The 26,145-nt window shown below is 40.3% G+C and overlaps 2 protein-coding genes across 2 annotated transcripts in view; one reads left to right on the top strand and one right to left on the bottom strand.

Moving 5' to 3' along the window:
- LOC139457767 (TPR repeat-containing protein DDB_G0287407-like) overlaps window positions 1-7,715 on the bottom strand; it is a 62,078-nt gene extending 54,363 nt beyond the window's left edge. Inside the window, exons 1-2 of the mRNA XM_071239120.1 lie at window positions 7,443-7,715; window positions 4,943-5,119 (exon numbers count right to left, since the gene is read on the bottom strand). Of these exons, the coding sequence (XP_071095221.1) occupies window positions 4,943-5,119; window positions 7,443-7,715 (450 nt within the window). The remainder of the gene's footprint in view (window positions 1-4,942; window positions 5,120-7,442) is intronic.
- A 3,891-nt stretch (window positions 7,716-11,606) lies between these two features.
- LOC139457766 (anaphase-promoting complex subunit 13-like) lies at window positions 11,607-23,769 on the top strand. The gene is made up of 2 exons (XM_071239119.1): window positions 11,607-11,692; window positions 23,279-23,769. The coding sequence occupies exon 2, from the start codon at window positions 23,288-23,290 to the stop codon at window positions 23,513-23,515; it is 228 nt and encodes a 75-aa protein (XP_071095220.1). The 5' UTR covers window positions 11,607-11,692; window positions 23,279-23,287; the 3' UTR covers window positions 23,516-23,769.
- Window positions 23,770-26,145: the final 2,376 nt, after the last annotated feature.

Raw genomic sequence — 26,145 nt, 5'->3', positions numbered from 1 at the left:
CAACTGTCAGCCCTGCACATGAATATACCACAACTGTCAGCCCTACACATGAATATACAGCTGTCAGCCCTACACATGAATATACCACAACTGTCAGCCCTGCACATGAATATACCACAACTGTCAGGCCTGCACATGAATATACCACAACTGTCAGCCCTGCACATGAATATACCACAATTGTCAGTCCTGCACATGAATATACCACAATTGTCAGCCCTACACATGAATATACCAAAGCTGTCGGCCCTGCACATGAATATACCACAACTGTCAGCCCTACACATGAATATACCACAACTGTCAGCCCTACACATGAATATACCACAACTGTCAGCCATGCACATTGATATACCACAACTGTCAGCCCTACACATTAATATACCACAACTGTCAGCCCCACATGAATATACCACAACTGTCAGCCCTGCACATGAATATACCATAACTGTCAGCCCTGAACATGAATATACCACAACTGTCAGCCCTGCACATGAATATACCACAACTGTCAGCCCTACACATGAATATACAACAACTGTCAGCCCTGCACATGAATATACCACAACTGTCAGCCCTGCACATGAATATACCACAACTGTCAGCCCTGCACATGAATATACCACAATTGTCAGTCCTGCACATGAATATACCACAACTGTCATCCCTGCACATTGATATACCACAACTGTCAGCCCTACACATGAATATACCAAAGCTGTCGGCCCTGCACATGAATATACCACAACTGTCAGCCCTACACATGAGTATACCACAACTGTCAGCCATGCACATTGATATACCACAACTGTCAGCCCTGAACATGAATATACCACAACTGTCAGCCCCACATGAATATACCACAACTGTCAGCCCTGCACATGAATATACCATAACTGTCAGCCCTACACATGCATATACCACAACTGTCACGACAGAACAACCTTTCATCCGACCAATTGAAGTTTCGCTTATCTGATCATGAAAGTGACATTCAGAATGTGTTTTCTAATCATGCAACCTCCAAAATGTTAACACGGGGTATTCTGAACGACAGTTACAGCCCGTATGACTGATTCCGTCAAAATTATCGTCTTACATTTGAACAGAGGAGGCGTTGCACAGTACTTGGGAAGCACTGCAATACAATCTCAACCATATATAAGATATTCCGGAATGTTTGTTTATTCAGTTTTCACAATTTTAATTGAACTGTGTCATCTTATTTTTCAAGCGTAGTCTGAAATGGAAGTCACCAGGTTCAAACGAGTGCCGTAAAGCTCGAGAAAACTGCTTTCTAAATTGCTGATGTCGACTTTTTGTAAGTCATTTCAGTGGTCGGTCCAAGTTTGTGAAAGATCTTTCTGACGTGACCCGTAATGGCATGTCCTCAGACCATGTCACCAATAAGGAATGGTTGCTATCATTGTATTCATGTAACAGGGATCAAGTCAACCATTTTTCACAATTGTACCAATTAGGTTTTATTATGAGTTGTATATATGCAAATAGGGTTGTTCAACAGACTACTTCTTGTTTACAACAAGTTTCATAATTAGTTGTGTCTATCTCTATCTCAGGTATATTACTCTCATAGCTTAATCATGTTATAGGGTCAGTTCATTCTTGTTTTAGGGGTAGTCAAGTTATTCCATTTTATTATAATTGTTTAACTGTCTTCATCAAAGGACTGAAACCTAGTTTTTGTCTTGTTTGGTGATTTTGAATATCTATGTCACCAGCAATCTTAACACCTGTGACCACTTGTCACTATCAGTTCAGTATTACTATCTGATGTGTAATAATCTCTAACAGGTAAGATTGTATCCCCCCTCAACGTTTTGGGGATTAAAAGGATTGAGCGACAAAGGATACATATATAACTTTTGGAGGGGGATTGTACAAGTGGAAGTCTTTCCCCGGAATATTGTAAATATGGACATGATGCTATTTAGGAAATAAATATGTTGTCTGTGTTGTGTATTCATGATGAACAATGTTCGATTGTGTATGAATGTTATTTATCGTGTAGGTTACTGCATACAATACTGCATACTGGAAGGCTGGGCAGTCACTCAGGCTGAAAGCTACTCTCCCGTGTTACTCACAGGGTAGGCCTTTGTTATAGTTTGTTTCGTAATTTAGATAATCCTTGCAATTTGCTCATTTTCATTTTAAAAGAGGTAAAAATGTTTAGGGGAAATATATCTCCTTCGCTAAAGTTAACCAGTATATATTTTATAAAAATAGACTATTGCGCATTGAGCGATTATCTCCTTTACCTATAGGCGTATTATTGAGCTTTATCACGCGTGACCTTGCAATGCTGTACATCGTACATGTATCTTATTCAAGCTGTATCACTGAGAGTAAATGATTATCTCCCTTACCCGAATAGCTCTTTTGAGCACTACCTTTGCAATGTATCTCGTATGCTATTCAGACAGCCAGTAAGAAAGGTTCCAGTGAGGAATTCAGGTCAAGCATGTAACGCACACTGAATCTTTCTCCCTTCACACTGCACTACTAGGCTTCTATAAAGTATGACTTTGTTCAATAAACAACAAATGTAACACAATGGGTTTGATATGAAAAAAATTGTAATTAGTTGTCTTCATAATCACACGTATGGTGCTTGCTGTACACAGTTGAGCACAGTATTGTTTCAAGTAATTCACTGTATGTGGCAGTTTACAGTTCAGACAGATTGTACAGCCGTTTATGAGCTTCTGAATACATAGGAAATCAACAGGTTGGACTGTAGTTTGCAATTATTTTCCTACAAAAATAATACGGTTGCATGAAATGTTCAGAATGTTTGGGTTGAACATAGAAACATTCTTCTACTCATACTTCACATCTAAACTGGAAGTAATCACAACACAGTTCAAGTTAACCAAACAGAACTGTAGACGAGTGTAATGGGTGAGTGAGTGAGTTGGGTTTAACGCCACTTTGAATAGTATTCCACTTATATCACAGCGTGTCAGCTTGACGTGGGAGGAACGCCCGAGGTAATTCAGGTTTTAGGCGTTCAACACTTTGGTGAAACCCGGGTATAGTACTGACAACATAATCAGGGCGAACCAGGATTCAAACACACTGTCAGGTTTCTGGCATGCCCAAGGGACACAACTCTGCATAGTGAATGCAGCACCTTAGGCGATTGGGTCAACCATGCCCCCATACACAACCGTAACAAACTATCATACTACAAAGATGTTTTAGATGTGATATGTGTTGTATAACATTCCATGAAGAAACAGTGGCGATATAACACTATCACAAACTACAAAATATATGCACAATAAGTGTAAAACACATAGGTACATTCAAAATACAAAGAAGGTACAAGTGTTTTATAATGATATGGAAACACTATGAGAATTGAGCCAAACTATGGAATGTTGAACATACAAGGAATTTGTTTATAATTGTAGATATGACAACAGATCTTGGCATCTGTTTCAACTTCTTTATCAGGATTATCAGGATTATTTGTGATTCTCTTTCTCGGTTGTATTTTATACAAGACAGTGCATGATGTTGCTCATCTTCAGAGACGTCTCATGTTTCACAGACGTTGCTCCGATGGGGTTGGTGTTTTTGTGTATCTACCAGTTTCAATTTGTAGTTTGTGATTACTTAAACGAGGTTTTGAGAAATGTGACCTATGAGCTTTGTTTTTACAATATGTAAGCCAACCTGTATGTTCTTACCTTGCTGTTGGATAAATGGGAATCTCTTCATGAATGCACGATCATATTTTTACATTTGAACTGCAGTTTATTTACAGAAGATTCTTTACATTTTTTTGTGTTTACTATATAAAAAGTTTGTTTTATATAACCCAGCCAACATTTTGACCAGAAAGATTTATATTTGCTGCCAAAACATATTTAAGAATGACATTTCTTGTGTTATCTACATAGGACTTGTAATCAATTATTTTATACATTATTGGTAGTAATACATGTAGTGGATATTTATACCAAGTTCTACCTGACAGGCCCAGTTATGTGTTTTCTTGCCTTAGTTTTTCCCTGGTGCTGACCGTTTAAAGATACTTTCTTCTTTGTGATTTCCAAAGATAAGTACAACACTTCCTAAACCTCTGCATGTGACATTATATGGCCGGGAACACCTGATGCACTGCAGCAATCTCTACATGTATCTTATATTTATGCCTATTTCAATCACACCTGTGTAAATGATTCATATACTATCAGTAATGTTCACCTGGTAGGTAATATATAGCTGTTTGTTTATGAGTTAATGTGATTAACCTATTAGGCAATTACAATGCTGCAGATCATATATACATATGCAGTGACTTGACTATGACATTTGAATTGTCTTTTATTTTTTTGCTAAATGTGTTTATTAATACTTATTGCCTATTTATTGTTATTACAGGAGTGTGATGCTATAGCGACACAAACAGATCACACCCCGCCACCTTGGTCCTCATTAAGCCACACACACACACACACAGACACACAGACACACACACACACACACACACACACACACACACACACACACACACACACACACACACACACACAATGTACCCGCTATATAAGTGCAATCATCTTGGATGTGGTGTTTAACCCCATTTCACCTCACCTCACCTAACCTCACCCATAGTCACACATCACTGCAAGAACCTTCTAGATCAGCCTCATACAGAGCTAGGTCATCACAAGACATCTTGCGCCTGTGCGTTTTTGATCAGATGTCAGAAGCTTTGGAACCCAACCAGCTGATACTGTCGTCACATAGTCCAACTGTCTGTGATAATGGCATGTACTCTCTCCTGGGAAATGCCTACTACACTAGCAATGTGCCATACATAGGCTCACTTGGACATGTGGTGAGCGAGACATTTTTTTCTCTATTGAAGGTCAACAACAAGCCAAGATGGCCAGTTTGATCCTACCTTATCCCTGAAGCAGAAGCATGCTGGAGTAGCCCCGGGCTTGTTGAGGTGCCCGTGCAGGAACTCCAGCTCCGTCACGCTACAGTTCCGCTTGTCCTTCAGCCAGGGGAATCGACTCAGTGCGTTGTCTATGTTCTGCTGGAGAGCTTTGTCCTGGAGGCCGTGCCACCCATACCTCTGGAAACCAACCACACTGTGTGTCAGAGGCCATGGCAAGCAACAACACACTCAACACTGTGGAACAGTCAGTCAGTCAGTATATCTCCAACTGAAACTTGCTGTTTAGACAGAGGCGTAACTACCATATAAGCAAAAGGAAAGTTGCATACACATAATGTTTCAGTGTCAGTGATTGCCTTTCCTGGGAATCCATTGGTTTGCCTGCAAGAGTAACTTCCCTTTATCAAAGGGAAGCTACTCTAGTCTATGAAAAATCACATTTGTTTAATCTGCCTGGCCTGACATAATGTCAAGAAACGCAGTCAGATGTCCCAGACAGCGACAAAATGCAAGAAGGTAAAATATATTATATCCAACTGTTTCCTATTGTGGAGAGACCCCAAGCCACAGATACAAAGCACAAGCACAGATATGGATACTCTGCACATCATGTCTTCACACACATTAATTTGCAATTAATGTTTCCAAAGTTGCCTGCACTTGTGAAAGGCCTGAGCGACACCCTGCTAGAAAATCAGCAATAGACAAGGGAAGACACCATGTTCGTTATTTAACACTGAAAGTAGTACCTACCTGCATTATGTAAACTTAACATTTCAAACCTCACTCTTTGTGTTCAGATCCAATCTTAATAACACATCAAAAACAGTAACCTCTCTATGTGAACAAAGCCAGTTGCGAGACAGTGTGAGACATTGCTCTGGAATGCTAAGACATCATGATACAAGAATAAAATCATGCTACCATGAAAACTGAGAAAAAATAAGTAAATCAAACTTAACATATGATTAATGTGGCAAATTTCCAGATTGTGAAAAACATCGCTGTGGAAAGTCCATGAGATTTGGAGGATCAAAATCAGGTGATGTTCAACAGGCTTGCATGAACACTACCAGGGGAGCACTAGTTACAGCCGCTGTGAAGAAAGGGAAACAATACTGCCATAGACAAGGGGTGATGTTGTATGAGCTGTACTGGATAGAAATGCCCTTAACATGATAATATTTCTAAAACATTTCATCAACAAGGGAGCAAGTCACCTGAAGTCTTATTGAGTAATTTGGTCTTGGCCTTTGAAGCTGTCAACTTCGGGGGGAGACATTATTGTGAGCTGTGCCACCATCAGTATTCTGACTTTGTAACTGACACAGATATTGCACTGATCAATACTAGCACCGACAAGGACATTCAGTGTATCAAACTACTCTCTAAATATAGTTAACAATATGTCAAGTGTTTTCTCATCTCAATCATTATTGTCTTCTAAATATATGCCCTGGACTTTATAACCCCCAATATCTGCAGTGACTTGTGGCGCTACTCAATCCTGTGAGTTGACAGCAGTAAGGATCACATGGTCAGATGTCACGTTTGTTTATGTGAGTATGCAAATTAGCTATGACATCATATGTAAACATGATTGATTGTGGCCTGCATGACGTTAGGTAAAATTGGGGCATTTTCAGTTACAGTAGGTCATAATTGTGGGACATTTTATAATTAAATCCATTTCCGGTGTAATTAATGAAATAGGATTTTATGATAATTAAAAGTCTAAAATCCTAGTATCATGGCTTTGCATTAAATATTAACAAAGGTAGGTACATAGGCTTATTCATTATTAGTGGGAACTTGAATATTGTGAAGCTGTGGAGTGCTTGATGTATGTTTTCATTTCTGTTTCTGCCTTGTGGAGTGCATAACACAACCAAGGAGCTAGGCACCATTTACTGCTTCCTCCTCCTTTAAGGTTAGGAATTTTTTGACGTCTTGTAATCCATTTTGTGATATCACCAATTCAGGTAGATGAGTGATTTAGTATGTAATGTTGCTGGTGTCTACAGATACATCAGATACGGCACCAAGGGCTGCAGGGTAGAATAAAACTATTTACCTGTCACTTCCAAATGTATATCGGCAAACCATATGTCATCAAATAAGTTAGATAAATGATTAATTTAGTTAGATACATTTGAAAAATTACTACAATGCTACACTGATCCAACGCATTCCCTATATATTTTCAAATGTGTTAGGGAGGTATAGGGTTGTGATTGAACACATATATTTCTGATATATTCTCATGTAAAAATAATTTTGGGTCTTAATGTTGATGGGTGACATCTTGCGGGGGAATGGAAACTAATAAAACATAAAAAATTGGAAACGCGATTTTTCTCTACATGGTAACCGAGACCATATATATACCGTTATAGTCTCTGATGGCAAGATATAGCGGCTCGCAAAAACCCTTGTTACATTATATACGGTAATCAGCTGACCCCAAAGACCATATATTCTTTAACAGGCGTCTGCGCACCTGTCCGTAGAATCCGACGAATATGTCACATCTGTCCACCTCTTTCAGACATATGTTGACGGTCTGAGCTTTGTCGGCAGCCTCTGATGTAATGCCCCACCGCATGTCAACGGGCACAAACTGCACCCCTCGCGAGCTGCACAGGTGTTGCAGCTGGGGGAAGTATTTCCGCGTTAGTTCGTCCCGCTCCTCCTCCATTCCACCAAAAGGCGAGGAGAAGAAGATTCGACATGTCCGGGGATCTTTAAGTTTGCCTTTGACACATTTCGACATCCTAAAAACCCCTTTGAATTTCGATAAAGACGCGATAGATGTATGTCCTAGTCGGAAGGCCTCGCCGCGCGTCAACCGTTGTCAGTGTAAACAGGAAGTTATATCTCTAAATACATCACAAAAACAGCAGTAAAATGGTGTTTGACTGTAGTCGAAATTCGGAGCGTTAATATGAAATTATAATCATGACAAATTAAGTTATGAAATACATAATAAAACCCTTGAATTCGATTTCCGTCAAACGATATATCCTTTTCACTAAATTTTGAACAATCCATCTCAAGAATATATAACCGCGAGTTTTATCGATCAAGATGACAGTGGTCGAGTCTAAACACGCACGCGTCATCGAGGGACCTGATCTAGTCTAGCACCCACCGCAGCCATCTACCGCATGCTTACCAGTCTGGGCTTGTTTCCACTTCATTGAAATTAAGTTTAATGTCACATTTAATGACTCTTCATTAAACAAACAATCAAACAAAGTACAACAGTATTTGTTTGAACGAACCTTCTACTTGTTCAAATATTTCTGTTTGGGAGTTTTCCTCGCTTAGGATAAAAAAAGAAATGTTCCTCGGGCGTCGGCGCGTCACTTCAGTGAAACCCTGTGCGTCAGTCATTTTTTAATGCCCAAAACAACAACAACATATTTTTCAAATTCCCCGCATAACTTGATGAACATGATGAAGTATGCTCTGTTATGCATATAATAAGATGCTGGACAACTGACATTGTATGAAGCAATGTGTGCACAGTTGTTGCTTGGGGGCTTTGGTTCTTGTTCCTCCCTTATCCCTTGTGTTTTCAACACAAAATAAAGCCCTACCTGCTGCTCTCCTCACATTTGAGGAAAAGTGCTCGAGAAACATTTAATTTTTATGCAGCCTTATTTTGACGGTCCAAGAGCTAGAGATAGTAGTTCGCAGCTTAAGGTCTCTTGGAGTGCACAAAGTATGCAGCTCACTTGAAAGTGCATGTCGAATATATCTTGCGCCGTAATGCTTTGTTTGTTGTTTATTAATGCCGCAATATTCCAGCTACATATGGCCGTGGGCTGTAGGTAATCGACAGAAACGCCAGTGATTGTGATTTTAAACAATATAAGAACAGATATACCACGAATTCGATTAAGTGAGCGATTTAGCGAGTATCACAAATTTGATTTATTAATATCCCACGCTGTCGGGGTACGAGCTGGGACACCTACATTTTAACTCACTCACCCAAATGAACAAGCTCCGACGTTCATACACTGTTTGGCCCTCACTCCATTGAACTCACACAAAGTGAAAGTCAATTCTTAAAATTTTTTTTTTTTATGTAGTGCGCGTGACTTCATGTTTACACTGACAGCCATACAACAACCAGCTGTGTCGCGGAATAGTTCCTCAAAAATGTATTGTCATTGTGATTCACTTACTGAGGTATTTCTTAATACACCTTTCTCACCCATTGATGATATTATTCGAATACAATTGTAAACAAACTACAACTGATGTTCCTGCAGAGCAAGTTGAGCATACATGCGCTCGCGTCACCTCTGGAAACTGGACTTTAATTCAAGAAATAAACGAGTGAGAGTTGTTTATGGTGCAATATAAGTTTCGCGATAAATCGCAAAGGACAAAGGGGCGTGGCTTATTTCACGGTGAAACATTGTTCTGTCATGTCGTCATTTTTTAAGATTGGAACATGCGCGGGGAACTTGATGACGTCTCTAGTGAGTGAACTTGTTTGTATGGATGAAGCTGTCAACGTAGATAAACGCAGTGGTCGAACAATCGCTTCCAAAAGTGAGAGAGATACGACAAACGGCTTTAGGACATGAGGAACAGATAATCGACTTGAGGATTGTGGGAATATGAGGGAAATACCAAACGTAACCCACGTGTTCGTAAAATGGACTTGTCCGACACTGCCGTGGTCGGATTCTATTCAGAGAATCATCAATTTTTAAATACGGGTAAATATTGTTAAAGACACGAGGGTGTACTGCTGACAGCTTCAGTAGCAGAGCCATTAGTGATGTCATTTGCTTGTGACGTCATGGTAACAATTGTGCAAAGCATTGTGATGCAATTTCATTGCAGTGATATCTACAATGTAGATATAGAGGATATTTTATGTGTCGAGTGAAATATCATGTTTCTCTCATCGAGTGACGGGGGAAGGAGATATTTTTACGAGTGGCGTAGCCACTAGTTAAAAATATCACCTTTTCCCCTTTCACGAGAAACATGGAATATCCTATTTATGATATACTTTTTGTGCAGTTGTCTACCGGAAAAATAAATTTTAAGCTAGTTCAGTACAAATGTAAATCCTTGAAACGTAAATTCTCCCTGCCTGACAAACAGTGACGGTTCACCACCCCTTGTATTTGCAACTTAAAAAGTAGTTTCTTGTTTTCAAAATCTTGAACAATTATAAACAAAAGTATAAAAAAAATATTTAGGGTCATGATAATTATTTATCATACATTTGGATATGAATACTAGTATATACAAAACCAACTTTAACAAAAAAATATTATTGAATACTGGGAGATCGCTGAGAGAAGCGAAAGAATACACGCTGGTCAAGTAACAAAAATGGCTCTCTGCAAAAAGAACAGCCTCGATTGACGAGTTAAATGAGACATTTACAGTTTTTCGAGAGATAAATAAACGGCTAGAAGTGATATTAACTCCATAAATGACCATAAATCATTATTTTGCTTTGTCAATGTGGAATAAACGTAAAAAGAACGTTAACAATCGTGTCCGGGCTAGTCACATACGACGGAGGGAGACGGGGGTATTTTTGAGAGGGGAGTGTCTAGTGAGTTGTTCCCCATAGATGTAGCTGGGCAACACAAATAAACGCGATGACCGAAAGATGGCAAAAGTGGGAGAGATATGAAAATTGGTATTGGGAGAAATGGTACAGGTAATCGACGTGAGGAGTGTGAGAATGTGCGGGAAATACCCACCTGTGTATAAAATGGACTTGTCCGACATTTCCGACGTCGAATTCTATTCAGGGAGTCATCATTGTTAAAGTTTGGGTAAATATTTTTAAAGCTTGTACATTTTATCAACATCCTTAAAGAGGCTACACATAATGTTGATGATATATCATATAAGAATTAAACGACCGAGTCGTGGTCGTTGTTTATCGTACAATTAAACACTTCAGGGAGAATAAACCATGAGGGGCGTTGCAGTGTTTTATTGTCCGATAAACAACTAGCACTGGTCGTTTATTTAATAAATGGTAAACAGTAGTATGTTTGAAGTGACGTAGTAGCACAGGTTGGATGACAGTCAAATAATGGCAACTGTTTTTGTTGTTGTTTTTTGGTTGTTTTTGTTGGGGTTTGTGTGGGTTTTTTATTTTTTGTACGTTGTTTAACGCTGCACTCACCAATATTCCAGCTATATGACGGCGGTCTGTAATAATTTGTCCACTCAAGAGCGTACCCAAAAAGAGGGATGTTCACCCCAGACACCACAGGTAGTTGCCTCTTACTGAAAGCATGGCCGGGTTGCTGAAAACCAATTCTAACTCGGATCTTCACGGGTGTAATGGCAATTAAGTGATGGAGATATATGTATATACATGTCATGGTATATTCATGTCAATGCTACATAGTAATTAGCTTTTTTAATTAAATGTCCATTTGGACAATGGCTTTCCTGAATTGATAGTTATAACAGTGTTAAAATCCCTCTAATAATACATAATTTCACTATCTTAGTTCAACATTTCTTAAAATGAAACAGGGATTTTCGAAGCTTTTCCTCGACACGGCAACAACCTGGCCCCTGTCTTCTAGGATAAGAGCGTTAAGCTTAGTGCGCAAACCAGTAGTGGAACCAGTTAACCAAGGATCAAGGTGAAGGCCAAAACTAACTTGGCGCCGTCTCCTAATACACACTGAAATGGCGCAATATAGATAACGACCACACTCGCGATTGAGCAGTAACTGTCAGGTATGTTTGTCAATTTGTCCGAAATAAGATACCAAGATCTGGTGCATGTTTAGACGTAGCTGTAGTTGAGTTCGTAACCAAACCAATTAGTAGCCACTCCCCTCAGGCCCCTGAAGAAGGACAGTAATATTACTGAAACGCCGGACCCATGTTTTGATCTTTTGGTCCGGTGTAGTGATATCACTATCCTGCTTCAGGGGCCTGTGCCACTCCCAACTGGTAGACAAACCTCACGGTGAACTTGTAGACAAATATAATAGAAAAAACATAACTCAATAAGGATTTATTAGATGTACTGATTACAAGTAAATATTGAATTATTACGATAAAGATCAGAAACTTTGGCATCCAGCGAGCAGATATCTTATTCATCTGTAATTGTTCATGAATTATAGTTTCAATGGATCCATGGCTTAGACAAGTGTCTTCCTCAAGTTCATCAATGGTAATATGTCTATCTGACAGTATATAAGTTTTTCTATCTCCTTGACATCTTCCCGAGACAAGGGAGTTAACTGCCTGATATAAAGCAATTCCCCGGGACTGGTTGTTGCCTTTGTTATTGTTTTTTCCCCGTGAGTACCCGGATGATACGCAACGCAACTGAGCGTGGCAAGAGACTGGGCTACCGTCTGCAAGGACAGCAAAATAAACTTGGAGGCAATATTTGTTTTTACCCATTTTTGAACACTGATTGGTTAACATGGTTAACCGTGATCTATAAAGATTTCTACAAAGGGTGCATGTTAATTAATTTCTTCTGCTTAAACAAACAGACAAAAAGAACTGCAGAGCTCATCATTTGGAAATACCCCTGATTGTTATAGTACCAATGCAGTGAAACAGGATCAGGTGGTCAGGCTCGCTGACTTGGTTGATGCATGTCACATTGGAGGTCAACTAATGTCCTGAAATCATTTGGTACTTGAAGGGCTTGAACACAATGTACAAACTGTGCAGAGTTTTATACTTTCAGTCTGACTGCTTCTGCCTTGGATTTTTTAATCGCATTATTGGCCTTTTTCTGTCTGCTCATATTTGATCACCATGTCCACAACTTGTGTCAACTTATGCACTTTCAGTACCAACACTGATGATGTCACAAATAATCACTGACAGGCATTCATTATGTGGAATAGGACAGAGGGCAGCAGTTGGTTTAATGTACCCAATCAGGATGTTAGTCATAAAAGGCTAGTTCCAGGTTGTTATTTTAATTATTCACATTATCAAGATCAAAGATAACACTTCACACTTTCCTCCCAGATCGCCTAATGTCTCCGCTCAAGGTACCAAAATACAATTAGGTGATGTGGGTATGCCATGCCTGGATGAGTTTTATATTTATGTTATGTGGGTAGTTGGAACAGTCCACTTTACTGAATGAAGGGATGACAAGACAGCCAGCCCTCTTGGCTCATGCTGATGTCCATTTTGCTGTGCCAACTAATGGATACATAATTCCTTGAACCTCTGCATGGATGGAGTATGTTTGTAGAAACAAACAAAGTGATGAAAAGAAAGTTCTGTCAGCATACATGATGTCCACATTGCACAAATGTTCTAAATTCTCTCTTGTGGCAAAGATAAGAATCTTGTCATCTTCTCCATGGTCAGCAATCAGAAATTGTTCTCCTGCTTCAGTTTTTGTCCAGCCTTCTTCCAAGGGAACTGTTGATCTGGTCTTTGGAAGTCTGGGTATGTTCTTCTGTCTTTCTCCAAAAAGTCTGAAAATGGCAGAGATATTACTCAGGAACTTCATCAGCATGTCGTCTGACGTTGGCCAGTTCATCAGCATAAATACGTGGGATAGACGTAGTCTCAGTTCTGGCACGATCAAGAAGCTTGCTTCTAAAGGCATCAACATGATGGAGATGGGAGCTTATTTGTGATTGTGGTCTGGGCCGATCTTTACTAGTCTGTTCACAACTGTTATAATGTTTCCCTTGCAAGTAGCCTCAGTACACCTCCAGTAGACTGCATCATTCTTCTGTCTGTTCACTCTTGTAACCTCCATGATAAGCATATCTACCTCCCCAAAGATGAGGTAGAAAGGAGACTGCCACTAGAACATTTGCCATTTTGATTATGGAGAACAGGTTGTTGTTGTTGCATTAGGTGTTTAAGAGGTCGCCTTCTGCCTAGGCAATTTCAGCTGACCTGTCCCTCGTTGGGACTCCTGTGTGTGAGAAGGGTTCACATATCTATTATGAGTTCGGTGTTCATATAATTTCTTTTTATTGCATTGATATGATTTCTATTTTCTTATATTGATATGATTTCATTTTTATCCTTGGCTGCTCTGTTTATATACGTTCGAGCAGCTGTCCATCTCTCAGAAATAGAGTTAGTTTGGCCTTCGCTATTGCATCTCTTGGCTTTAGGAGATCTATGACAGATAGCGGATCTAACTGCAATTCTTGTTTTAACCTAGCTCGGGCTGGGGCATGGTCTTGAAATTCTAGTAACAGGTGGTCAATGGTTTCAGCCTGATTGCAAGATGAACAAACCTTGTCGTAGTGCTTTATGTGACCAAGTCTGAGGCGTGAGATAGCAGTTTCAATTTTCCTTTCATTTGAGTATGAGTTTGGCTTTTGTTGGACCTTGGGTTGAATTTTGCCATCTGCCGATCTTACTTGCGTCCCATTGGGCTTGCCATCTTTTTGCTATGGAGGCTTTGATTTTGCTTTTTATCTCTAGTTTACTAAAGGGAATAGGCTGTATATCCGCTTTGTCTAAAGCTAGCTTCGCCAGTGAGTCTGCTTTTTCATTTCCATGAATATCTATGTGAGAGGGGATCCAACACAGCTCCATCTGTTGCCCTTGGTCCGATAGTTTTGTATATTTGTATAGAATATTGTTGACTGTGTTTGGCCTGGAGTTTGAGTTTCTGCCACTGATGGCCTGAAGTGCACTTAGCGAGTCTGATAGGACGACTGCCTTTGCTTCCGGGAGTTCCGGAGTTTGAGTGCATGATGAATTGCCTCCAATTCAGCCGTGAATACTGACTGACCAAAGGAGAACAGGGCTGACTGACTGATATAAAAGATTTAACGTGCGCTTTCCGACTACAGCGTATTTCGCACACGGGCCTGGTCGGACCATTTAGTGTATTCCGAGTAGGGTGAAAGTGGTGTGTGCAACCCAAGAGGGGGCTTTTAGGGGTTGCTTATATTGATTTTTTGAAATTTTTAAATTTGGAATAAATGCCGAGGTGGGTGGAGGAGGGAACTAAGGGAGCCGGGTGAGGTGGGTGTTTGTATGTTTATTGGATTTTGAATTGGTAGATTAATTAATTTTTAGATGCGCTTAATTAGGTCTGTTTTGATTAGGAATACGCCTAGGGCCTTGAAGTTTTCTAGTTTATTTTGAGGGTTTAGTATTTCATCTAGAGTAGGAACTTTATTTAGATTGAGGGCGGTTTGTAGTGTGGTTCTGTGTGTTTGATAGTGGGTGCAGTGAATGAGTGCGTGTTCTGTGGTTTCGGGTTGTTTGCAGTGGGGGCAGTTGCCTGTGGTGTGTCTTTTAAGTTGTTTTAGGTGGTTATTTGGGTTGGTGTGTCCTGTTTGGAGTTTTGTAATTAATCTGTCAATTTTTTTAGAGGGGTGTAGGATTTTAGGTTTGGCTAGTGGTTTTCTGAGCACTTTTTTGATTTGGCTATTTGAGTTTTGATATTGATTATGCCATTTTTTGGTTATTTTTTGTTTGTTTACACTTTTAATTTCTGATTTTGAGATGGGTAGGTTTTGGCTTATTTCTGGTATTTTGAGAGATAATTTAGCTGCTTTATCGGCGCTTTCATTGCCGTAAATTCCTACGTGGGCGGGGATCCACAAGAAGGTTATTTGTTTGCCTGCTTTTGTTAGGTCGTTGGAGCTTTTAAGTATTTGGTTTATTAATTTAGGTCGTTTTTTGGTATTTTTGTTTTGGAGGGCTTGTAGTCCACTAAGGGAGTCAGTGAGAATTAGGATTTTTTTGTTGTTTTTAGATTGTTGGTTATGCAGGGCTGAGGCCATGCCCATAAGTTCGGCCGTGAATATAGATTGGTTGTTAGGGAGTCGGTAAGATTGTGTGGATATAACTGGTTGTGAGGTATGGACTCCGAAGCCTGTGTGGTTGGAGATCGGGTCTGAAGATCCGTCAGTGTATATGTGACACCAATTTGGCCAATTTTCGTGTATGTATGCAAGTGTGGTGGTTTTAGCTATGTTTGGGTCGGTTTGTTTATTTATTTGGTTAGCTAGCGTTGTGTCTATTTGGGGTATTTTGAGTTTAGGGGTGAAGATATTTGATTTTTTGCAGTTTTGTTTAAGATTTTGAGTTTGGTGTTCATTGAGGTAGTTAGTTATTCTTTGGGATATTGGGGTGAGTAAGGGGTGTTTGCGAGCTAGAGCTTGGTTTCTTGGGCTAATGTTTTGGTTAATTAGGTTTTGGATGAGAGGGTTTGTTTGGGACGCGGCCCAGAAGTTAAGGCTTAGATGTTCCCTGCGTAGATTTAGTGGCATTTCTCCTGTAAGGGCCTGAAGTGAGGGGTAGGAGGTGCCATGTTGGGTGCGTGTAATTAGTTTGAGAGCCTGATATTGTATTGAGTCAAGTTTTTTAGAAAGAGAGTTGTTTAGGGTATTGTATATGGCACAGCCGTAGTCTAGTTTTGATCTAATTAGTGTTGTATATAGTGAGAGGAGAGTATCTTTGGAGGCTCCCCAGTTAGAGCCGGTGAGACATCTTAATGTGTTAAGGTCTTTGCTGCATCTAGTTTTTAGGTTTTGGACGTGAGCCTCCCAGGTGAGGTGTTGATCGAAAATAAGTCCTAAGAATTTTGTTTGTTTTTGGAATTTGATTGTTTGGTTGTTTAGCTGGAGGATTGGGTAGGCAGGTTTCATGTTTTTATGTTTGAATACTACTCCTGTTGTTTTATCTGAGTTAAGGGAGAAGCCCCATTTGTCTGCCCATTGTTGTATTTTATTTAGAGATTTTTGGATTAAGTTTTCTGCCATTTTAATGCTTTTAGTGCGGATCCATAGGGCTCCGTCATCCGCGAATTTTGAAGTGTTTAGTTTAGGGGATAATCCCTCGAATAGATCATTTATCATTATATTGAAGAGGGTTGGGCTGAGGATGCTGCCCTGGGGAGTGCCATTTTCTAGGGGACACTGGTCCGATAGTGTATGGTCTATACCCACGGTAATTTTGCGATTGTTTAGGAAATCTTGGATGAAGTTTATTATTTGACCTTTTAGTCCTATTTTTTTTAGTTTTTGTATTAGCCCGTGGTGCCATACCATATCGAAAGCTTTAGAGAAGTCGAGGAATATGCCTATGGTGTATTGCTTGTTTAGCTGTCGTGTTTTTATATCCTGTTCTATATCTATATCCAAGGTTATCGAGAGTTGATCGGCCAGGAGTGAAGCCGCTTTGGTCAGGATTTATGATGTTGTTTTGGTCTAGGTAGTGCTGTAGCCTATTTTTAGTCATAAGTTCCATTATTTTGCAGAGATTTGAGGTTAAGGAGATGGGCCTATAGGAGTTTGCCTGATCTGCTGGTTTATTTGGTTTAGGTATTGGGATTACTAGAGCTTCCTTCCATGAGGATGGGACCTGTCCGTTTAGGTAGACTAGGTTGTATAGTTTAAGTAAAGTTTGGAGTAGTTTGGTAGGTAAGTGTTTGATTATTTGGTAAGAGGTGAGGTCTAGGCCAGGGGCTGTTCCTTTTTTTCTATTGTTTAGTACGTGATTTAGTTCTTCTATGGTGTAAGGTTGATTTATTTCTAGGTTGTCTTGTCTGTTTTCTTTGGAGAATTTGGTTTCTTTATTTAGTTTATCTTGGAATTTCTTACTGAAGTTACTGTTGCTGCTAACTTTAGAGAAGTGTTTGGCTAGGTTGTTGGCCTTTTGGGTGGGGTTAGTTGAGTTGTTTATATTGGGGCTTTTTTTGTGCCGTTTGATGCCTCGGATGGCGTGAATTTTGCGCCACACCTTCCTAGCGTCGGTGTGGTGATTTAGCTCCTCACAGAATTTTTTCCAGTTTTTGGTTTTAGCAGTTTTAACTAGGTTTTGCACTTGGTGGTTTAGTTCATGAGCTGTTTTGAGATGAGAGGGGTCTCGTTTAGCTCTGTTGAAAGCTGATTTGCGTTTTAGTCTAGTTAGCTCTATTTCCTCATTCCACCAAGGGACAGTGGGTTTTCCTGGGTTGGATGATTTGAAGGGGATTGCGGATTTGGCTGCGTTGATTATGAAGTTAGTTAGGTTTTGACAGAATGTTTCGGGGTCTGTTGTTTCTAAATCGTTTAGATTAGCTTCGTTGCATAATTCTTGGAATTGGTCCCAGTTGGCGTTTTTGTACTGAAATTTAGGTTCCTGTTTAGGGGTTTGATTTGGTATTTTTATATTTCCTAGGGTTATATTTATGGGAAAGTGGTCGCTGCCTAGAGGTACTGGGTGGACGTCCCACATCAGACTTTGTGCTAAGTCTGGCGTACATATTGTTAAGTCGATAGCCGACATGGTGTTGTGGGTTTTGTCGTATCTAGTTGGTTGGTTATTGTTTAATAGTATTAGGTCATTTTTTTCGATCCACTCTGATATTAGTTGTCCATGGTTGTCTAGTTTATCTGCAATGCCCCAGGTAGGATGATGGGCATTGAAGTCTCCTAGGAAGATGGTTGATTTATTTCCTAATTGGTAAAGGACATCTAGGTCTGTATCTTTAATTGGTTTTAGTGTTGAGTGATAGATGTTAATGATTTTTATTTTTTGGTTATTGATGGTGACTTGGATTCCATTAGCTTCTAGATTAGGAGTGTTTACTTTAACTTCCTCGTAGTTAATATCCTCTCTAACGTAGATGATTAGACCTCCTCCTGTTCTGCCTGGCATGGTTTTGGACCTGTCGGTTCTCACTGCGTTATAATTTGGTAGGTTGAATTTAGTTTTATGTGAGAATTTGGTTTCTTGAATACAAGCTACATGGGGACCTTTATCTATTTTGAATTTAGCTTTGAGTTCAGAACCATGGCCGGCGAGGCCATTGGCATTCCATTGAAAAATGTTTAGGCCTTCCATTGGGAAACTGGGTGGATTTATGTTTGGTTTAGGCTTGGTTTAGGTATTTACTTTAGTAGGTTATTAAGGTTGCTGCTGAAACGGTCGAAAGAGGTGGTGACGAGTTTTAGTTTATGTGCTACACCAAAGAAGGCTTTGGAGCTGGCTTCTGGGTTAGACTGCTTTAACACGTAAGCTAGTAGGAGGACTAAGTTGTTTAGATTTTTGCTTGCTACGTTTTGGGTGAGTTTTTTTCTATAGCTTTTGGTTTTTGGGGCTGACAAGGTAAGCTCGTTTATTTCCTCTGAGGATGTGTACTCGTCCTCTTCGGTTAAGTTGTCTTTAGTTTGGTCAATCTGTTCGGTGGTGGGTTGCATGCTGGGTTTGGGTGCGAGAGTCTGAGTGGTTTCTGTAGTTTCTGTAGTTTCCCTGTTGACTGGGTGTTCGGGGGTTGCCTGTAGGTTTGGGAGTGTTGTTGCCCATGTGGCTGTGATGGAGAACAGGGCGAGACATTTTCCTTTTATATCTGTGTATATCCTTCTCTTCATTTGAGAAAGGCAAAATTTACTGATCTCCCTATCTCAGTGGATTAAGATTCTTTACTCATGTGCAAGCTATACAACGCTAATATTCCCACTTAAGAGCAGTGTTGTTTTAAGGCTTAATCAGCTATGACTTCCCCGTTGCTCAACATGGCAATCTGGGCTGACCAGTAATTAGACAATGTGGGTATTAATTGGTTTAGGAAATTAGACGATCTGGGTATACTCCATGTGGAATAGGACTGAGGACAGCAGTTGGGTTATTGTACCCAATCAGGATGTTAGTCACAAAAGGCTAGTTCCAGGTTGTTAATTGTTATTTTAATTATTCACAATATCAAGATCAAAGATAACGTTTCACACTTTCAACAATGTATGCCAAGTTGTTATTTTTGTAGGGTTAACCAAAATAGTAGTAACAGCATTGCATGTATTGCCACTAAGACTCACAATATAAACGAGTCTACTTATCAGCACATTTATACAATCTCATCTACCTAAACGGACAGGTTCCTACTCCCTGGAAACAGGCCCTAGTCATACCAATCCCTAAACCTAATAAACCAGCTAATCAAGCTAACTCATATAGACCAATATCCCTAACTTCAAACTTATGTAAAGTAATGGAATCAATGGCTAAAAATAGATTACAACATTACTTAACCCAAAATAACATCATAAACCCAGATCAAAGCGGTTTCACTCCTGGCCGCTCAACCCTAGATAACCTCACCCGACTAGAACAAGATATTAAGACAGGACAACTAAATAAACAATATACCACAGGCATCTTCTTAGACTTCTCTAAAGCTTTCGACATGGTATGGCACGATGGGCTAATACAAAAACTTAAAAAAAATAGGACTCAAAGGTCAGATAATAAACTACATCCAGGACTTCTTAAACAATCGTAAAATAACCGTGGGTATAGACCAAACTCTATCGGACCAATGTCCCCTAGAAAATGGCACTCCACAGGGCAGTATCCTCAGCCCCACCCTCTTCAATATAATGATAAACGATCTATTCGAGGGTCTATCCCCTAAAGTAAACACATCAAAATTCGCGGATGATGGAGCCATCTGCATCTAAAAGCATGAAAATGGCCAAAAATCTACTCCAAAAATCTCTTAATAAAATACAACAATGGGCTGACAAATGGGGCTTCTCCCTTAACTCAGAAAAAACAACAGGAATAGTATTCAAACATAAAAACATGAAAACCCGCCTCCCCAATCCTCCAGCTAAACAATCGAACAATCAAATTTCAAAAACAAACCAAATTCTTAGGACTTATTTTCGATGAACATCTCACCTGGGATGCTCACATCCCAAACCTAACAACTAAATGCAGTAAAGACCTAAACACCCTAAGATGCCTAACTCGCTCTAACTGGGGAGCCTCCAAAGATACTCTCCTCTCTCTCTACATATCCCTAATTAGATCAAAACTAGACTACGGCTGCTCCATATACAACACCCTAAACAACTCTCTATCTAAAAAACTTGACTCAATACAATATCAGGCCCTCAAACTCATTACACGCACCCAACATGGCACCTCCTACACTTCACTTCAGGCCTTAACAGGAGAAATGCCACTAAGTCTACGCAGGGAACAGCTAAGCTTAAATTTCTGGGCCGCGTCCCAATCAAACCCTCTCATCCAAAACTTAATAAACCAAAACATCAGCCCTAAAAACCAAGCTCTAGCTCGTAAACACCCCTTACTTACCCCAATATCCCAAAGAATAACAAACTACCTAAATGAACACCAAATTAAAAATCTTAAACAAAACTGTAAACAATCAAATATCTTCACCCCTAAACTTAAAATACCCAAAATAGACACAACACTAGCTAGCCAAATAAATAAACAAACCGACCCAAACATAGCTAAAACTACCACACTAGCATACATACACAAAAATTGGCCAAATTGGTGTCACATTTACACGGACGGATCCTCTGATCCGACCTCCAAACACACGGGTTTCGGAGTCCATACCACACAACCAACTAAAACCACACAATCCTTCCGACTCCCAAATAACCAATCAATATTCACGGCAGAACTAATGGGCATGGCCTCAGCCCTCCACAATCAAGAATCCAAAAACCACCAAAAAATCCTAATACTTACTGACTCCCTAAGTGGACTACAAGCCCTCCAAAACAAAAATACCAAAAACCGACCTAAATTAATAAATCAAATACTTAAAAGCTCCAACGACCTAACAAAAGCAGGCAAACAAATAACTTTCTTGTGGATACCCGCCCACGTAGGAATATACGGTAATGAAAACGCCGATAAAGCAGCTAAACTATCCCTCAAAATCCCAGAAATAAGCTTAAACTTACCCATCTCAAAATCAGAAATTAAAAGTGTTAACAAACAAAAAATCACAAAAAAACGGCATAACCTATATCTAAACTCAAATAGCCAAATCAAAAGAGTGCTCAGCAAGCCACTAACCAAACCAAAAATTCTCCATCCATCAAAAAAAATCGACAGAGTAATCACTAAACTCCAAACAGGACACACCAACCTAAATAACCACCTAAAAAAATTTAAAAAACACACTACAGGTAACTGCCCACACTGCAAACAACCAGAAACCCCAGAACACGCACTCATCCACTGCACACACTACCTAACACATCAAACCGCATTACAAACCACCCTCAATCTAAACAAGGCTCTCACTCTAGAAGCAATACTAAACCCACAAAATAAACTAGAAAACTTCAAGGCCTTAGGCGTATTCTTAATAAAAACGGAACTAATAAAACGCATCTAAAACCATAATAACCTACCAAATCAAAATCACATAAACAAACAATCATCCACCATACCCAGCTCCCTTAGTTCTCCTCCCCAACCCCATCGCCATCTATTCCAAATCTCAAAATTCCCAAATTCTATATAAGCAACCCCTAAAGCCCCCTCTTGGGTTGCACAGACCACCCTCGCCCCTTTCGGAAACACATTAAATGGCCTGGCCGGGCCCGTGTGCGAAATACGCATCAGTCGGAAAGCGCACGTTAAATCTCCAAAGTAAGTAAGTAATTCAGCACATTTAAACATTTGTCACGATCAGCGACGGTAGATCTACATGATCTAGGTCATCCCCAACAATAGGTATTGGAAGCCACTCTATGTGTATGATTTTAGCACTTTCACTTGGAAACTTAAACATTATGTTAAATACTTATAGCATATATTACAAATTTTTCTCATCAGGTGTGCTCCATGTTCTGTGTTTCAGGTGTGCTACATGTTCAATGTTTCAGGTGTGCTACATGTTCAATGTTTCAGGTGTGCTCCATGTTCAATGTTTCAGGTGTGCTACATGTTCAATGTTTCAGGTGTGCTCCATGTTCTGTGTTTCAGGTGTGCTCCATGTTCTGTGTTTCCGGTGTGCTACATGTTCTGTGTTTCAGGTGTGTTCTGTGTTTCCGGTGTGCTCCATGTTCAATGTTTCAGGTGTGCTACATGTTCAATGTTTCCGGTGTGCTACATGTTCTGTGTTTCAGGTGTGCTCCGTGTTCTGTTTCAGGGGTGCTACATGTTCTGTGTTTCAGGTGTGCTCTGTGTTCTGTGTTTCAGGTGTGCTCCATGTTCTGTGTTTCACATGTGCTCCGTGTTCAATGTTTCAGGTGTGCACCATGTTCTGTGTTTCAGGTGTGTGCCATGTTCAATGTTTCAGGTGTGCACCATGTTCTGTGTTTCAGGTGTGCTACATGTTCAATGTTTCAGGTGTGCTCCATGTTCTGTGTTTCAGGTGTGGTACATGTTCTGTGTTTCAGGTGTGCTACATGTTCTGTGTTTCACGTGTGCTACATGTTCTGTGTTTCAGGTGTGTTCTGTGTTTCAGGTGTGTGCCATGTTCAATGTTTCAGGTGTGCTCCATGTTCAATGTTTCAGGTGTGCTCCGTGTTCTGTGTTTCAGGTGTGCTCCATGTTCAATGTTTCAGGTGTGCTCCATGTTCTGTGTTTCAGGTGTGCACCATGGACAGTGAAGTGCAGCGAGATGGTCGTCTGATGGACATCATAGATGAGAAGTGGCGTGAAGACAGACTGCCGATGGAAGACATCATGGTGCCTCAGTTGGAGCTGCCCGAGATAGAGCCAGACAACGGCCCCACCACCGAGACTCTCCGGGAACAGGAGCAGAAGTGGTCTGACCTTGCATTGTCAGTGTTGCATGATCAGCCACCCACAGCTGGCAACAGCTGAGAGCACCAGGAGCTCATACATCCTGTTTGTTTGCAGGACAGATGTGTTGTCACATGGTAGTGACAAGTTATTGTGGATAATGTTTGTGAAGAGAGTGATATTTCTGTGGAACAACTTCATTAATGTGTTCTGTTCAACATGTACAAGGAGAGAGCAATGTACAGATGTGTGTGATAAACCATGTGGTTGTCTCCATGGTAACCAATGTCCAGATGGACAGTCATGTAATATGTAAATGATGGTGAAATAAATGTTGGAACCTTTCTGGTACTTCTGTCTGAATCTAATCTGGAATGTATTGCTGGGCAGATTCTATGTCCTCCTAGGAATCCATTTTACTAAATGTTGAGCCCCAAGAATGTTGTTATGTTTAGCTCAACTGGACAAACACCTGAACAACTTATGCAGTGATGTATTGTCACGTTCTTAGGGGCAAGTAAAGACAACAACTTTCAGATTTTATTACTTTAAGGCATACTTAATTACAAATGCTTGACCAAAATATAATTTGAAAAACAGAATTAGCATAAAATTGATTATATACACATGCACAAAAGTTTAGCGCCACCATATTCATAGTCTCTTGATATCACGTGTGGGAATCAGAAATACGAAATATGATGATGTATGACTGAATTAGGCTTCCATAGTTTCATGAACCCAAATTTGTCCAGATACCACAAGGAAAGCGTGCTTTACGTGTTGCTGCAGTTCCCCTACCCTATAAATGGTGAAATTCAAGTTTCAGACATGTGGTTGCATTATGCTCCTGTGTGAGATCCCCCTTCCAAAAGAGGTTGAAAATCAGCCATGGTGAGGAGAAAGTTAACGAACGCTGAAAGATGGCAAGTGATAGGCGTGAAAAATGCTGGCATGTCATGCAGGGCCATTGCAAGACAAATGGTTCGTCATCACAGTGTTATCACTCGTTTGATTGTCAAACATGGTCAAACCAATGATTTCAATGACAGTCACAGGTCTTTTAGGCCAAGAAAGACCTCTAACAGCCAGGATAGACGTCTTTTCAGGATAGTCAGACGAAATCCATTTGCCACTTCATCAGATTTAAGACTGCAGTGGATTACCCATCAGAGACTCTCGACGATGACCGTAAGGCGTCGCCTCAGAGCGGCTGGTTATAACGCCAGAAGACCAGTAAAACGTCCTCAACTGACTGAGAGGCACATGTGGAATCGTCTGATATGGTGTCGTGCCCGTAGTCGATGGAACTTGGCCAACTGGAGAAGGATCCATTGGTCTGACGAGTGTCGAATGCTGCTACGAACTGTTGATGGTCGAATACGTTTTTGGAGGCAACGTAACACTCGTTTTGCACCAAGGAACATCCAGAAGACCTTAGCATGTGGTGGGGGGCCTGTCATGATATGAGGTTGTGTTTCCTTCGGCTGCAAACTTCCACTGGTGACAATTCGTTTAAACCTGAATGGCCAACAATACCAAGATGCCGTTCTTCGTCCAGTGGTAGTCCCTCATTTTGACAATCATCCTCTTCAGACAAGACCTGTTTACATGGACGACAATGCCAGACCACCCAGATCTCGGGCAGTTTTGGCTTATTTGCGTCAAGAAGCTATTGCCACTCTTCCTTGGCCAGCCTGTAGTCCGGATCTTAATCCTTTTGAGCATCTCCGGGACATTCTTGGCCGGAAAATCAGACATCGTGATCCCCCAGTTCAAAATCGCGCTGGACTTGAAGCCGCACTTCATGAAGAATGGATCCGTTTGCTTCAGAGAAGCATACAACGACTTGTAATGAGTATGCGGCGTAGGGTTGAAGCTGTGGTCAATGTCCGTGGATCATACACACGTTACTGACGTTTCTGTCTTGCAATAGACTCTGCACTCCCTCGGGTGTCTATGTGACACCTGATATGGTCTGCTGATGTCATGACAGTAACATGACAAAAAAAGTTTTTCAATGTTTTCTAATCCTTCAATTTCTGGTCTTCGGTAAAATTCCTTTCTGCTCATATTCTTTTGGAACAAAAGATAAACTTGCTTTGGGACAACTTTTGCATCACATGAGGTTTACATATACGGCTTATAACAATCGTACATCTCATTATAATAGTCATCATTAAGTAACAGCTCACAAATATGGTGGGTGGCGCTTAACTTTTGTGCATGTGTATAATAAACAAAACCAGGTGATAGTAGTAGTGGTGGATAGAGCATCTGCACCGAGAGTGGCAGGTCAGTTGTTCGATCTGATGTCACACCAAAAGATGTTAAGTGATGGTACTTCTTGTTAGCCTGCCTGGCGTTCGGCATTTAGGAGAGAAAACAAGGACATGTCGGCATGGTATTTCAGTAGGCTAGCACCATAAAACTGGCATAAGTCCAGACTAGTACAAGCAGTCACACAGGTGCATGCATATCTCAAGGGTTTTTGTCGTAAGAGACCGGTGAAGTTTGACAGGCAAAATTCAGCAACTATTTGGTAGGTCACGTGACAATGACAATAAACCCCAATTATTTCTGACTGGTCTCCAGGTGATAAGATGATCAGGGTTTTCATTTAGATTCTTGTCCTGGTGCATGTTGAGAGTCAAATGTGCAGTGACCTTAACATTCTGAAACAATATTGTTAGAATGTTTCACAAACCCAA

Source organism: Haliotis cracherodii, unplaced genomic scaffold, assembly GCF_022045235.1.
Source record: "Haliotis cracherodii isolate W230 unplaced genomic scaffold, xgHalCrac1.p SCAF_12, whole genome shotgun sequence".
In the NCBI taxonomy this organism is placed as follows: Eukaryota; Metazoa; Mollusca; class Gastropoda; order Lepetellida; family Haliotidae; genus Haliotis; species Haliotis cracherodii.
This window is presented reverse-complemented; position numbering and strand designations above follow the sequence as displayed.